Source organism: Sceloporus undulatus, chromosome 4, assembly GCF_019175285.1.
Source record: "Sceloporus undulatus isolate JIND9_A2432 ecotype Alabama chromosome 4, SceUnd_v1.1, whole genome shotgun sequence".
NCBI lineage: Eukaryota > Metazoa > Chordata > Lepidosauria > Squamata > Phrynosomatidae > Sceloporus > Sceloporus undulatus.
Window position 1 is genome coordinate 239,472,845 of NC_056525.1, and position 15,674 is coordinate 239,488,518.

The 15,674-nt window shown below is 40.6% G+C and overlaps 1 protein-coding gene across 1 annotated transcript in view; it reads left to right on the forward strand.

Moving 5' to 3' along the window:
- The first annotated feature begins 14,691 nt into the window (after positions 1–14,691).
- CCN4 (cellular communication network factor 4) overlaps positions 14,692–15,674 on the forward strand; it is a 41,656-nt gene continuing 40,673 nt past the window's right edge. Inside the window, exon 1 of the mRNA XM_042461442.1 lies at positions 14,692–14,876. Coding sequence (XP_042317376.1) covers positions 14,829–14,876 — 48 coding nt within the window. The 5' untranslated portion in view covers positions 14,692–14,828. The remainder of the gene's footprint in view (positions 14,877–15,674) is intronic.

Genomic DNA, 15,674 nt, shown 5'->3' on the forward strand with positions numbered 1-15,674 from the left:
CCCTTTCTGCAATGTGCTAGGTTGGGGCACAGAAATTGGATCACGCTCATAACAAATCAGGTGTGAGTGCCAACAGTCCTGTAGCCAAATCCTAAAACAGGCCACTGAGAAACAAGAAGAATGCAACAGCAGTTTGAGAAAACAGTACGGCTAAGTTGTAGATTTGTATGAAGGCCACTCAATACAGTCTAAAATGCTCAGGATCTGATAGAAAACAGAGGGCTCTATGAAGTGGGGTAGCTTGCTTGAGAAGCACTGTAAATTTTACTTGATTGGTCTACAGCTTCCCAAATCCCCTGGCCAGTCCTGACAACCCTATAACACCTGTGTAGCTTTGGGAGTGGGATCAGTGCCATGGTGATGGCTGATAGGGGAAAGAAGAGCATGGACATTATTTTCAGGTGCATGTTTTGTCACGTGTTTTTTGAACACAATCTGTTTCAGTATTTGTAGCAGACTCCTGGTGATGATTCATTTAATTTATTTTATATGCAAAATGAAAAAGACACAGAAAATGGAGGTTCAAGTTGTTTTAGGCTGCATCTACACTGCAGAATTATTGCAGGTTATCACCACTTTAATAGCCATGGCTCAGCGCTAGAAATTAGGAACCGTTTTGTGAGATATTTATCTCTCAGATTGTTCTGGTGCCACAATAAACTACAAATCTCAGGATTCCAAGATGGAGCCATGACAGTTTAATATGATGTCAAACTGCATCAGTTCTGCAGTGCGGAAGCAGACTACTTCAGGACAGTCACCATGCAGTTGAATCAACAAGGAGGACTGCTGAGAGGAGCAGCCCGCTAAATGCTATAATGCCATGTAATTTGCACTTGTTCAATATTTGCAGATGTAATTAGCCATGCCCCCTTGTGCACTGGAAATTGAATACATTGGAAGAAATGTGTAAATGATGCTGCGGGCACAGTACAAGGTGTTGGTCATTACCTTTAAAGCCCTACATGGCTTGTGTCCGGGTTACTTAGGGAATGCATCTCCCTATACGATCCGCCCCGCATTCTTAGAACAAGTGGGAAGAATTGTTGGAGATACCAGCATCCAAACAGTTTCTACTTCCCAAAGGCATTCAGTATAGCTCCCCTAGACTTTGGAATGGACTCCCAGAGGAGACCCGCCTGTTAATCCTTAGAAACCTTCAAGAAGGCGGTAAAGACAGAGCTCTTTCACCGCGCTTATCCTCCTGACCTCCTATGAAGACCACAGCATGGAACGAGACCAGCGCCCCTGTGATGTTGTTAATGTTTTCAGGTTTTTATGTTTTTTATGTTCTTATGCTTTTATTCTTTTAACTGTGGTTTTAATGGTGCAGTAACTAATCTGCAATATTGAATTGTAATTTTAACCATGTTTGTGATCCCGCTCAATCCATTGGGAGAGGTGGGAAGATAGAAATAAAAATAATTATTATATTATTATTATTATTATTATATTACATGACATATACAAAACGTACCGTTCCAGTGTTTTCAGTATGGATTGTTTTGACGAATGCATAGAAAATACATATTAATTTCTTGCTGGTTGGAAAGAGGAAGAAGAGCAGAGAGGTACCCAGCCTAGCAGGAAGGCAATTGCACAGCTGAGAGCAGCCACCAAGAAGGCCCTTTCTCATGTCTGCACCAACTGTGCCTATGAGGGTGGTGGTATTCAATGAAGCTCTCCCCCAAAGATCCCAAACTCAGGCAGACTCACAGGAGGAGCTTTGGATAGTCCGAGGTAGGCAACCTTTTGAGCTGGGGGCCGGGTTGCTGTCCCTCAGACAACTGGGGGCCGAAGCCAAAAAATAAATATTAAATATTTTTTTAAAAAAATATACATAAATAAACCAGGACAAATGTAGGACAAAATTTTCAAATGGAAGACACTTTTTTTTAAAAAAAAAAGGAGGACACGTGAAAAAATTTGCAGATTTTAAAAAAATGTTATATAAATGCATGTTTCTGCAGCTTCATAGACAATTGCCCCCCAAAGGCCCCGGCGGCATCGGCGGCAGGACCAGGCTGGGGCCGGTCCCAAGGCCTCGCTGGGCCGCATCCGGCCCGGTGGGCCGCAGGTTGCCTACCCTTGGGATAGTCTAAACCCAAGTTATATTGGGCTTTATCACTCATAACCAACACTTTGGACTGTGTCCCAAAATGAACTAGTAGTCAGTGAAGCTGCCTTAGCAATGAATTTCTGTCCTGTAGAAAGCAGAATATAATAGGAAAATACATAACATCAGTCAGGAAATCATCTGTGATATGTTGACAGTGTTGCTGTTGTTGACTACTTTCTAGTCGTTTCCAACTTGTGGCAACCCTAAGATGAACCTATTATGAGGTTTTCTTGGCAAATTTTGTTCAGAGGAGGTTTGTCATTATTTTCCCCTGAGGCTGAGAGCATAGGACATCCCAAGATCAGTTTCTTGGCTGAGCAGGGAATGAACCCAGGTCCCCAGAGTCATAGTCCAATACTCAAACCACCATGCCACTCTGGCTCTCTAGCAATTATATCATTTGTACCCTATGAATCTTACTAAACACAATCATCCTCCCTCTGCTCTTGCAAGGACCACCTCACCCTAAATAGCCTTATATGCATCCTTTCCCTTCTTTCTGTTTTTAATGATCAAGGAAGGGAGAGAAATGAAAACACTCTGTAATTATGCTGGGGTTCAGTGGTGTGAAGGAAGAATGTAAATATAGCTTTGTGGGTTGCCTTAAAATGTCACAGAGCTAGCATAAAAGAACACATCTGCTTCTTGAAAACCACTTTGTTTGGATCCTGTATTTTCAGAATATTGAATCCAAATGACCAATTCTGCTTAAAAACTTTCTGGCTCTCTAATTCATGCATTTAAAAAAAAATAATAAAACTTTTAATTTTCAAAGGCAGAAGAATATCAGTCAGAACCTGACTTTTTTCACAGCGGTCAAGTCCAGCAGGATATCAAGTTCTGTAAACCAAGCTTCAATAGTTAAAACTCAGAAAACTTTTCTTAAGAAACTATAGATAAAGTCCAGCGACATTCATTGTCAGAACTGACCAGCAAGTTTTAAATGTCTTAATTAAACTCTGCACAGTTTCAAACTCCAGTCTGGACTAACTCTTTTTTTTATTTATTTACAATTAATAAACACACTTTCCTCTATCATTCCCTTACTATTTCTTCCATGTTATTGCAGGGAGATTCCTTTTTACTGAAACAATCATGAACAGACTTTACTCATGATTCCCTCCTTCCAGTTGTTACCTCTGCACCTGTGTCTCAGATCACCATGTCATTGCAGTAGGCTTTTCTACTATATAAGCCATCACACCAACTATTTAATATTTTATGGTAGGCAAGATGCATATGCAACTCCAGGCAACTCAGACAGCCAGTTTGCCAAGTTGGAAGCTTCAAGCTGTAACCTGCCGGTGAAAGATATAAGAAGGAAATGAATTAGAAGCTAAGTTTTGAGAGATGCTGGTCGTTATAAGTGTAGATTCTGATTGTGATGTAAAAATTCCAAGATAATTGATCTTTTAATGATGTGTGATGGAACTGCTCCTACATATACTGATTTTTGTAAATTTACTGTTTTGCAGTTTAAATCATTTTTTAAATAAAGTAATAAAATGGAAAGTACTAGGATGCAAATGTTGGCAGACAAAAAACAACAACAACAAGGATGTTAATAAAAGAAAAGAAATGCCTTTTGAAAAATAGCAATTGCTTAACTTCTCAGAGCCACGTGGCAGCAGATTTCTTTGACAATATTGTTCTGGGCAGGTTCCCAAGAGATACTTCACTCTGTCATGGCACATAAAAAACACAGAGACCTGTTCGTAAATCAGAAAGGAGGCTGAGAGATTGTAAGCAGATGATTTATTGGCTGAAGCTGCTGGCCAGAATCCACAGTGCATATTTTAGGTGGGAGTTGTGGGGGGGGGGGGAGGCTAGATCAAATACTATTAAGTTGATTCTAGGCACCCACAAAGCAAACAAGTCACTCAAGACAACTAGTATGAATGGTTGATGTTGCTTTTAAGTCCCTCTCTTTCTAACATTTTCCTAAAAAGTGTTCCAGCATTTGGTTCTCTGAAGATCAGGTCATGATTGATTGAATGGAATTTAAGAGGAGGGAGTGAAGAAGGAACAAGCCAAGCCATGCTCTTTCCAAATGTTAGCATGCCTGAGTCTAAAATAATGAACAATTTCATCTGCCTGCCTAAGACCATCTCTAAAGCGCAGTGGCCGGACTCCTGTTTGTGTCTCATGTATACATATGTTGTATACATGAGATATGTATGTATTGATTCACAATCCTGAGAGCAATGGATCCACAGGTCACCCCTGGATTCCTTGGATCATAGGAAGCTGCTTTTTCCCAGAATAGATCACACTGGATGGATAGACAAGAAAGTGTTAGAGAATATCACGAATGTCTTTTTACAACCTACATTGAATGAACAGGACAATCTTCCAGGAGAGAGCAGGAAACAAACAAACAAACAAACAAACAAATATTGTTTATGTAAAATGCACACAAATGGATAAATGGATACAAACCTGAAATTAGAAATAGCAATAGCCAAAAAATGTTTTGCAGGGTATTTCAACCATCCTGGACATACATTCTCTGACTTATAGGTGCCAGTTCTCAAAGAAAGAGAGGAAAAAAGGAAGAAACCAAAATGAAAGGATTACTGGAAAGAGAAACAGCTTTGTGTACTGAAATATATTCACACCTTCAAATCCCTTTGCATACGTATGGACAATGATAATGGTTTCTTGGGATGCTATGTATGTACTGTATGTATCAAGTTGATCTCAAATGCAGCCATGTGTTTGCTCTTATAAGAATTACTCTCTCTATGCTTGCCATTATTTTACTTCCTTAGAAGTAAAGCTAGTGAGCAGTTGGTGAAGTTAAAATAATGATATGTCTCTTCGTGAACTCCTTGTCCCACTTTTTTGTCTAAATTTCTTGTATTCCATATTATCTCAGATCTAATCCTTGCACATTTACTGCATTCAAGTGCTTCCTGTTCCAGAAATGTGGGCTTTAAAATGTGGGAGTGAGAAAGGGGAGAAATGGGGTTGGTTTGAGACTTAGTCATGCTTGGAGTTGACCAAATGATACCAGTTGGACTCCAGTTAGTCATGAGTTGAGATAGAAAAGTAATTTGTATTAGCCAAGATCCTGGAAAGTGGAGGAAGCTGACGTGAAGAAAATGAACTCATTTGAAATGTGGCGCTGGATGAGAGTTCTACTAATACTGTGGACTCCTAAAAAGGCAAATAAAAGGAAGGCTCTTAAAGTCATGGGATTTCCACCACATCTGATAGTTCTGATGAGGAATCTCTAGGCTTTTGGTAGAACAGATTACTGTGAGACAGAATTGTTCCCAGTTAGCAAAGAGATCAGTCAAAGCTGCATTTTATCACCCTACTTGTCCAACTTGTATGCAGAAAATATCATAGAAAAAGTAGGCTTAGAGTCAGAAGAAAGAGGAGTGAAGATAGGAGGAAGAAATAGCAACAATCTAAGATATGCAGGTGACACCATACTAATAACAGAAAACTTCATAGGCTTGGAACAATTATTAAGGAAGGTCAAAGAAGAAAATGTAAAGGCTGAACATAAAACAAAAATAGTGATCACAGAGAGTCTTCATAAATTCAGCCTAGACAATGAGGAAATCAAAATAGCAGCACTCTCTAAATGTTTTACAATCTGTAAGACAATTTGAAGTCGAAAGCTTTCATGGCTGGTATCCATATTTTTTGTGGGTTTTGTGGCCACAGATGCTAGTGAAACATCAGGAAAACATTTTTCTAGAACACGGTCACATAGCCTGAAAAGCCCACAAAAAACTATGTAAGCCAATTGCCCCAACAAGCGGGGTACTCATTTTACTGACCTATGAAAGGCTGAGTAAACCTTGGAGCCCTGGGATCAAACTCACAACCTTGTGACTGCAGATGCCATTTAACCACTGCGCAATCAGGCCTCCTTTTAGTAATTAGTAAAATCATTCCCCTATCATGCATCAAACATTTATCATCATCATCGTCGTCGTCGTCGTCGTCATCATCATCATCTTTATTTTTACCTCACCTTTCTGTCAGGATCGAGGCGACTTACAATAAAAACCCATACAATACAAAACTAATCCCAATTATTCCCTCCCTCCCTTAAAACATCGTAAGTAACAATTAAACATTAAAATATCCATTAAAATAACCAGAGACAAGAAAATGGGGTTACAGAGTATTCAGTGTGATGGTCCATTCGAATGAGTAGCTGACTTAGCTATTCTTGAAAGGCCTGCTGGAAGAGATCTGTCTTGACAGCCTTTTTAAAGCTGTTCAGACTAGTAATATGATGGATCTCCTGCGGCAGGTCATTCCATAATCTGGGACACTGCAGCCAAAAGATAAGAAGAAGACTAGTGATGAAAGAACTAGACAAGATCCTCAAGAGGTGACGTCATGTGATAAGTATTGCCGAAGGTGCTATTATCCAGCTTTAATTCTAATTTGAAAGGCTTGTGTGAATGAAAAATTCTATTATCTCTTGTTTTCTCTTTGTTATAGTATCTGCTTGTTGGCTTTAGGGCTTAACCTTGCTATTTTCAGGTTTAACCTTGCAATCACATTTTCAACCTCAGTTTTTGATATCATAATTTCTGGCAGTTGTACTGATGACTCAAATATTGTCAGGTATTTTGTAATTTTAAAATGATTGGGATGCAGTGGCTTAGTGGTTAAGATGCCAATTCTGATGATTGGAAGGTTGGCAGTTCTAGGCCCAAGTGCTGCATGATGGGATGGTTCCTGTTACTAGTCCTAGCTTCTGCCAACCTAGCAGTTCAAAAGCATGCAAATGCAAGTAGATGAATAGGTACCACTTTGGTGGGAAGGTAGGAACGTTCAGTGCAGTCATGCTGGCCACATGAGCACCGAATTCATTTTCGGACAACATTGGCTCTTCAGCTTAGTAACAGAAATGAGCACCGCCCCTCTACTCAGTTATTGCTAGACATTCATGTCAAGGGACTACCTTTACCTTTAATTTTTAAATATTTTTAAAGAAAGCCTTGTGTGATAAAGTCCTTTGTCCCTGAAGATAAGGATAAAAAATGTGAAGACTTCTATCCCTGGTCTTAACCCATCAGAGGGTGCTTTTTTAACCAGATTTCTTGACAGATCTTCCTGGAAAGCTCTGCTCCTCCTGTCTCACCATTTGGATCTAGAGTGGGAATATAAGATTTCTGGTTAAAATCAATCTTTTGCCCAAGAATCATCAGGCTTTCTAACTGCTTACCATCCTTCACTCCTCACTGTTTTGTCTTTTGCATTATACTGTCCTTCTCCTCTGCTGAGACCTTAGTACTGCTTGATGATCAATTTGGATTCTACCTGGCATCCAGTACGATCTTTGTCTTGTTTTCCTGGCTTTCTGAGCTACACAATCAGAAGGAGAAGAAGAGTTTTTGACAAGCTGCTTGAAAATTAGCTTGATTATTTTTTCCCCAAATAGTTTCAAATAATGAAGGGTGTATGTGTGGGACAATGGCCAAGTTGAGAGGCTTAACTCAGCATTTCTAGGTTAGGACCAATTAAAAAGCTACACATGGACTCCTTTACAGAAATGAAAAACAGTCAAGTGATTATGACACGCCAGGAAAATAATTTGCCTTCAATACGTCACCATCATGTTGACATTTGAGCTTAGAGAAGTTGCTTTTTTTCAATGGCAGTAACCAGGCAGCTGGGGAGACCTCATGGGGTCCTGCCATAACTGCTTCTCTTAATGCATCCTAAAACTGAGAGAGTGGTACACAAACACATGTCATTTCCCAGAGCCCTAATCTACAGATCTTTGGAAACATTTTGGTTGGGACACTGCTTAGCAGAAAAGGCAAGGTTTGCAGGTTGCTTTCAGTCATTAAAAACAGTAAATATTAATTCCAAAAGTTATGAACTCCTATGTCCAGCTTGCAATCTCATAACTACTGAATGGGATGTCAATCATTGTTTGTTATGCCAAACAGCAACAATAAAAGAACAACAACAAGTCAAAGCAAAAAACCAGCAATCCCTATGAGTTGCTGACTAGAGTTGCAGTCTTCACTCTCTATGCAAGTGGACATTAGATGTTAGTAATCATATGTCCAGCATGATGTAGTGGGTTGAGCATTGGACTATGGCTCTGGAAACCAGGTTTTCAGTCCCAGCTCACTCACTGAAACTCATTGGGTGACCTTGGGCAAGTCATGCTCTCTCAGCCTCAGAGGATGGCAATGGCAAACCACTTCTAGAGAAATGTGACAAGAAAACCCCATGATAGGTTCACCTTAGGGTCTCCATAAGTTAGAAATGACCTGAAGCCACAACAAGAACAATCAAATATCCACTTGGATAGAGAGTTGCAGGCTGCAATTACCAACAAAAGAGTCCCTGAAGAAGCCCAATTGGTGAGAAAGCCAAAATGCACTGGGCTAAGTTTTTGACTTAATTTTTGCACAGCACATGGGCCTTTTTCCCTCTCATTCTTCTACTGTAAATATGTGCTTTCCAGTTTGGACTAAAAACCAGGATGTTACCTTCTTGCTGAACAGACCAGCTTGAAGCGCCAGCATGGGGGCGGTATGGGGGTGTGATGTTTGGATGACACATGCCCCGATGCTGCCCCCACGCCAGTGTGATGCTGTCTGCCTGCCTACACAGTGGGCAGCATCACAGTATTCCCTTGGCATGGAGTTCAGATGATGCACACCAAAAGGAGTGCTGGAAAGTGTCACCGTGGCAGCAAGGGCAGCTTTTTGCTGGATCTAAAAGGAGCAGTATTTTGCTGTTTCTTTTAGAGCCAGCAAAGTGCTGGATTGGGCCCATGGTGTTCGTTTGCTGCAGCCCCGATCTGGTGCTGACAGAGATGGCAGAATGGCTCTCTATCAGGGTGGTCTGTCTTACCCCTGAGTCTCCTTTTTTCCCACACAGCCAGCAGCTGCACCAAACATGAAAAGGCTATTGAAGAGAGGAGGTGGGGTATTAAAAATTATCCCCACCAGGTGTCGAATATACTAAGTACAACACCACTGCTTAAGGGCATCCCAACACAGGACAGTATACCTTCTTTGCTAAGTTGTATTCTATTCAGGGAGTTGAGTTGTTTGTATTGATGGAGTATATTTAGCCCATTAAAAAAAATCTTACTCATAAAAAGAGGCTTCTTTGTTTTCCCCTTATTTGCGCCACATGCCGGGAACAAGTTTATGAAAAACATAATTATTTAGTAGAAGGAAAATGTTTGTAAAAGGGTTCCTGAAGGGAGGATGTGAAGAACAGAACGTGTTTTCATGTCATGTGCATAGAGAAACCAGCTGTGCTTGAGGACACTCTTCCTACATTTCCCAGAATCAATACTGCAATTCCCAGAATCTGCTAAACTAGGATAGCTATGCTGTCTGGGGGATGCTGGGATTTTTAGTCAAAAAAATAATCTTTCCAAGCTATGAGTTGGATCTTTCATTGGGTGATTGCAGCTTACAATGTATAATTACAGTGGATCCTTGTTATATGCTGGGGTTTGGTTCCAAGATCCCCCGTGGATAACAAAATCTGTGTATGCTCAAGTCCCATTAAATATAATGACATAGCAAAATGGTGTCCCTTATAAAAAATGGAAAATCAAGGTTTGATATTTGAAATTTATACTTTTTTTGAACATTTTCAAACCGTGGATCTTTGAATCCGTGTATACAAAATCCGTGTATAAGAAGGGCTGACTGTATTCTGGAATGTACTGGGGTATAAATATTGATCAAAACCATGAATTAATTTTAAATAGGTGTCCCCTTCTCTCATGCAAACACCTGTTTCTTCAACTTCTGTTTTTTTTAGTGCTGAAGAAAGACCAAGATCTGTAGCTGGCTTTCCCTGATGGAAATTAATACACTAGTATTATGTAGTAACTACCTTGAACATGGTCAAATGGCTTAGCAAACTGTCCATCCTTGTTTTTATTAGATACCCCCCTTCTCTCAGTTGCAATGTTTAGTTTTTATTCCTTCTTTCCTTCCTTCTTTCTTTTTCTTCTACCACTAGGGAAAGGTGGGTATCATATGGTTTTTCCATGATGGCCATAGGAGCACACTTGCATGCTTTAGGGGCTTCTGTAACCAAGTCTTGGTCCCCCCACACACACAAACAGACTTTGGGTTTGTTGGTTTTTTCATCTTTAATGGCTTTTCTTAACAGTTCTCTAGTGGCCTTTCTCACTGGGGATTCTGAAAGCTGTAGTCTAAAAGAGACACCTTTCCAGGCTCTGGTTCCTAGGTAGATAGAAGCTTCCTAGGTAGAAAAGACATAGTTCAGTTCATAGGCCTATCAAGCTCTCTTTCTCTTTTCTCATTACCAGATAAACAAAACAAACAAACAAGCTTCATTTATATACCGCTTCATACCGCCTAAGCAGTGTCTAAGCGGTTTACAACTGTAAGCTAATTTTCCCCAACAATCTGAGTACTCATTTTTAGTGATCTCGGAAGGATGCAAGCCTGAGTTGAGCTTGAGCCCTTTTGCTGGTCTTGAACTCGCAACCTTGTGGTTTTGAGTGAGTGGCTGCAGTACAGGCATTTAACCACTGTGCCACCAGGGTAAGTATGGGAGGGCCACAAACAGTGTCATGATAAAGTACTCTGATCCTAAGTTTGAACCCAAGACACTTATAATTTAAGCAGTACTTTTGGTTTAAAGTATTTGAAGTAGCAGAGCTGGGAAAAATCCATGTTCAAGCTTCTTGGGCTGCTACCACACTACAGAATGAATGCAGATTGACACTGTTTTAACTGGCATGGCTCCATCCTATAGAATCCTGGGGTATGTTGTTTATTGTGGTACCAGAGCTCTAATACTCAAATAGATAGATAGATAGATAGATAGATAGATAGATAGATAGATAGATAGATAGATAGACTACAGAAGGCTGAGCCATGACTGTTAAAGTGGTGTCATACTTCACTAATTCTGCAGTGTACATGTAGCCCTGGAAAGCCATTGCTACGCAGGGGAGACTTCTGACATGGCAGATCCTGCTCCCTTGACTAAAAGAATCTTCTCCATCAGTAAGATCACATGATGCTCCTTCTTAAAATGCTGAACCATCATGCTGGTAATCTGCATCAATTTAGTCTTCCCACTAATTCCAGAACAAACCATATTACAGTAGAAATGTGATATATATTCCAGCTATGGTAATCTCATCCATCAGTTTTGCAGGTGATGCTAAAGCACACGTCTCAGTAATGTGCTCATTAAATATGTTCCAGCACATGATCTTTTAACCAGTATGGCTCTTGGGCCTGAAAACATTTCCCCACACTTCAGCTAAATAAATAGTTCCATCCAATTGGAAAGAAGGAAAGACTCTGTGGTTATTGACCCCTGTGGTTACTGGCCTACCAAATGCACATTGTTGGCTACTTCTCTCAGTGTTTGTGGAATAGTCAGAAGTATGCATTACTTAATGTGTGTGAGGTCATACTTGAACAGGCCCTTGACTGGGATCCTGTTTCCCAAGGAATGGACAGGGTGACTCCACCGTGGCTTGGCATTTCTCTGCTGGCTCAGAGGGCTGCAGGTTTTAGGTTTTCTGGCAATGCTAACATTTTCCATTTATCACACTGCACTGAGCTTCCACTTCCAGTGAGACAGATTAAGCACATGGCAAGCTGAGGTCCTGTCTTGTATGCCAACCTTATGTTATGTCAGGACTAGGGCCTACATTTCACTAAGGCTTCAGAAAACTAACCATTTTGGGCTACATCCCCAAATCCTCTAGCCAACAGAGCCAAAGGCCATGCTGACAGGGGCATTCTGGATTTGCAGTCCTGAAAAGTAATTTTTTCAAGTGCTGATGTTCATTGAAGAGGCTATCCCATGTCTGGACTGTACATCATGAGTGTGTAATTCTTGTGCTTGAGAATATACCCTCCCCAATTTGGCAGGGACAGTCATGGTTAAAACTTTATTGTCCCGCTCTTTCAGGTGCTTTTAAAATGACCCAATTTCTCTGCCCACTTTCTTCCTTTGTCTCCAGCTTACTTTACTTGCTACAAAGTGAATTCAAAGTACAAAAGTAATTTACACTCAATTCAGGGGGAGGAGAGGAGTGGAAGAGGCAAAATCTTGTTCTTCCCAGTGGACACAGGCAAAGCAAACTGCTGCCGCCTCTTCTGCCTTGTCTGTTGTTCCTCACTGATACCTCTTGTCATCTTGATCAGGCTCTAATGTTGATGAGTCACATGTGTCCCCATTTTCATCTGTGAAATGTTGGAGGGTATGGAAGAGGCAATCTCATGTCTGGGTTGTGTATCTTGAGTCTGTAATTTTTGTATTTCAGTACAACTACAATCTTTTGAGAGTCAGTGTGGTATATTGGTTTGAATTCTGGTTTACAGCTCTAGAGACCAGGCTTCAGTTCCTTATTCGGCCATGGAAGCACACTCAGACCCAGAAAACCCCATGCTAGGGATGCCTTAGGATCAGCATAAGTCAGAAACAATGTGAAGGCACACAATCTCTTGACAATAACAACTGCAATACAACAAGATGTCATGAAAGGTTCATTGCATCAAGCTGTTTCTTTTAATTCATATAGAATGTTTTTCTATTTCGTATTAACATTTATATGTCTCTGTGTTGTTTACCTTTAAGTCATTTCTGACTTATGGTGGCCCTAAAGGTAATATTTCACAGGGTTTTCTTGGCAAGTTTCTTCAGAGGGAGTTTGCCATTGCCAACCTCTGAGGCTGAGAGAGTGTGACTTGTCCAAGGTCACCCAGTGGGTTGTCATGGATGAGCGGCGATTTGAACCTTTTTCTCCAGAGTCACAGGTCAATGTACAAACCACAACATCATGCTGGCTCTCCAGCTCTTAAATAGCCAGAGTGATACATAATAAATGCAAATAAAATTATCACCTAAGCAAAGCATACAATTGAAGACACACTACATATTTGTTATACATGTGTAGGTAGGTATGTTGGATTTTGGAAATGTCTGTGTCTTGTGTGCTTTATACTTTTGTTGAATTATATGTAGGGGAGATTTAATAAAAATTTACTGTAAAAAATTAGAGTAAATACAGTTTTAAAAACTGAAATTAAAAAGGTGCGTTCACATGTTTGGCTGAGATTTGGAGGGTTGCTTGTATGCTTTTGTATGTTTGGGCCATGGTATCTGTGAAAAATCAGACTGTCAACTGATGGCTTACATACATATCAATGGGATGTGAATCGTGACTCCTCTCTGTGCTTTAGATTGAATTTTAGAGGAGGTCTCCAAGGTGCTGAAGCAGATATGTTCTACAGTTTGAGTAGCTCTTTAAATGTTTAGAATAAAACCCATAGCAGGTCTATCAGGTGAAAGCCGCCAGCTGCTTCAGAGGAGAAAGCAAATAAATACAGGGCTTGAAGAAGTTAGCCACCTTGAATCCCATTTTGAAGGAAAGTTGGGATATATATCCAATAACTAACTAAATAAAATCAAATTACCATTTATGGACAGTCCCTTGGAAGGAATAGCCAGTCAAGATGTGTGTGTGTTTGGGGGAGGGGGTATTCAAAGAGTTATAGTCCAAAAAGTAACTTTTTCAAGCTCTAAGTGAATGGGCAGTGGAAGGAAGAGTTGGTGAAGTGTGCTACAGCAGTTTGAGAGTTGGATTGCAAGGCTCAAGATCAGGGTCATGCTCATGCTCATGGGAACCCACTGGTTGACCTTGGGTAAGTCACACACTGTCAGCATCAGAGGAAGGTAAAAGCAAACTCCCTCTGAACAAACCTTACCATGAAAACCTTGTAACAGGTTAATCTTAGTGTCGCCATCAGTCAGAAATGACTTGAAGGGGTACAACAACATACAAGAAGGAAGAGTTTGGATCACTCAGAGAGAAGGGATAACTAAGAGCATCTTTCCCAAGGCTTTTAAAAAACTTGGAGCCAATGCTGATTGCATGGACCAGATTCTGCAGAAAGACCACAGGGGACAACTGTTTCCAATGTGGATTCTCAGAAAAATGTGTCTATAGATGGAAACACAATACTTGAGTTGGTGGTCTTTGTTACGATCCAGCAATCCAATCCTTATAACCATACAACATTCCTAGTGCAGGGCTGTCTCCCCCAGGTGCATGCTTTCCAGGTGTGATATACTACAATACACATCATCCCCAATCATGCCCAGTGATGGGATTTGTAGCCCACCCAACCTCAAGGGCTGTAGGCTGGGAAAGATAGTTTGAGAACGACCTTTTTCAGAGCTGCTTGCAGATTCTTTCCATACCATCAAACTTGCTCAGTTATCAGGGCAGCCATAAATAAACATAATTATAGGTGAACTCTGAGCATGTGAGCATAGTGTTAAAATTACAGCTCTTTCTTGCACTGATGTATAGCAATGGGGAGTTTTCCTTTAAGAATCTTCTGGCTCAAAGCAAGACACTGAAAAGCAGGAGGTGGGGAAGAAATCACCACAAGGAGAGGAAAAAATGAAAAGAAGGGAAGAAGAAAAAAAAGAAGATGACGTGAAGGCAGAAAAATTTACGAAGAAGAAGAAGAAATCAGGGCTCTTCCTTTAACCTGACGTCAGATCTGTCTTTAATAAAGCCTCCTGGAAGCCAAAAGGGAAAAAGTCACTGCTGCTGTCAACTAGAACAGCTCTTCTGCCTTCCCTCAAACTGGTGTATTTTTTGTTGCACAGGAGTTAGTTTTTCCCCCTTTTTAAATATAAAAGATCTGGGTTCAATCAATGTATTTCACCCTGGCTTCCAGTGATGAGGTGGCTTCTGCCCTGGATTCTAGCAACACTTGGCATCTTGCAGGTGGGTATAATTTTTATTTTCTTATTTTGCTACTTCTTTTTTGTTTGTTTTGAAAAAAATAATGCAAATTACAAATTTCTACAGTCTGGGGATAGGAAATGGAAAACTCAGTTGCAGAGGCAACCAAAGGGGGGAAGGTGTCTGGTTTAGAGGGCAACTAAACCATGCTGTGCTGTTATTAAAACCCACATTATTCAACCTAGAGAAAGTATGTTTAGCTAGGCAGCTGATACGAGGTATGTGTTATGACAAACAAACTTCTCGAGAACTGGAGTTAAGGATCAGACCTGGGGTTCTGTCATTAGAGTATCTTCATTTGTTGATCTTGAGACAGATATGGAACCTTGGGGAGGGTATTATAGATGTGACATTTTTAGGGGGGAGAAAATGTAGAGGCATTGAGAGAAGGTGATGGGGAATTATATGCAGAGGTTGCTGAGTGGGTTAATCGGTGGCCTCAGGACACACCACACGTGGCAGTAGCTCTCTGTAGGATGCCGTCCAAAAATGCAAGCGAGGGGATGCAGTCCAGAAAATTCAGGCAATCGATGAAGAAACTGCAGATGCTTTGCATCTGGAGCGTCAAATAAAGGACCAAGTGAAGAATTTTCAAGATAGTGTAAAAATGTTTAAAGGCACAGCTTGCTTTTTCTTCATCATAACATAGTGTCTGCCGGCAGCACAAGCCAGAAGCATAAGGGCATCCTGCTTTTTCAGTTCCAGGGCACTAATATAGATGAGATGGGAATGATTATAGAATCATTGAGTTGGAAGACAGCATAAAGGCTCTTCAGTTCA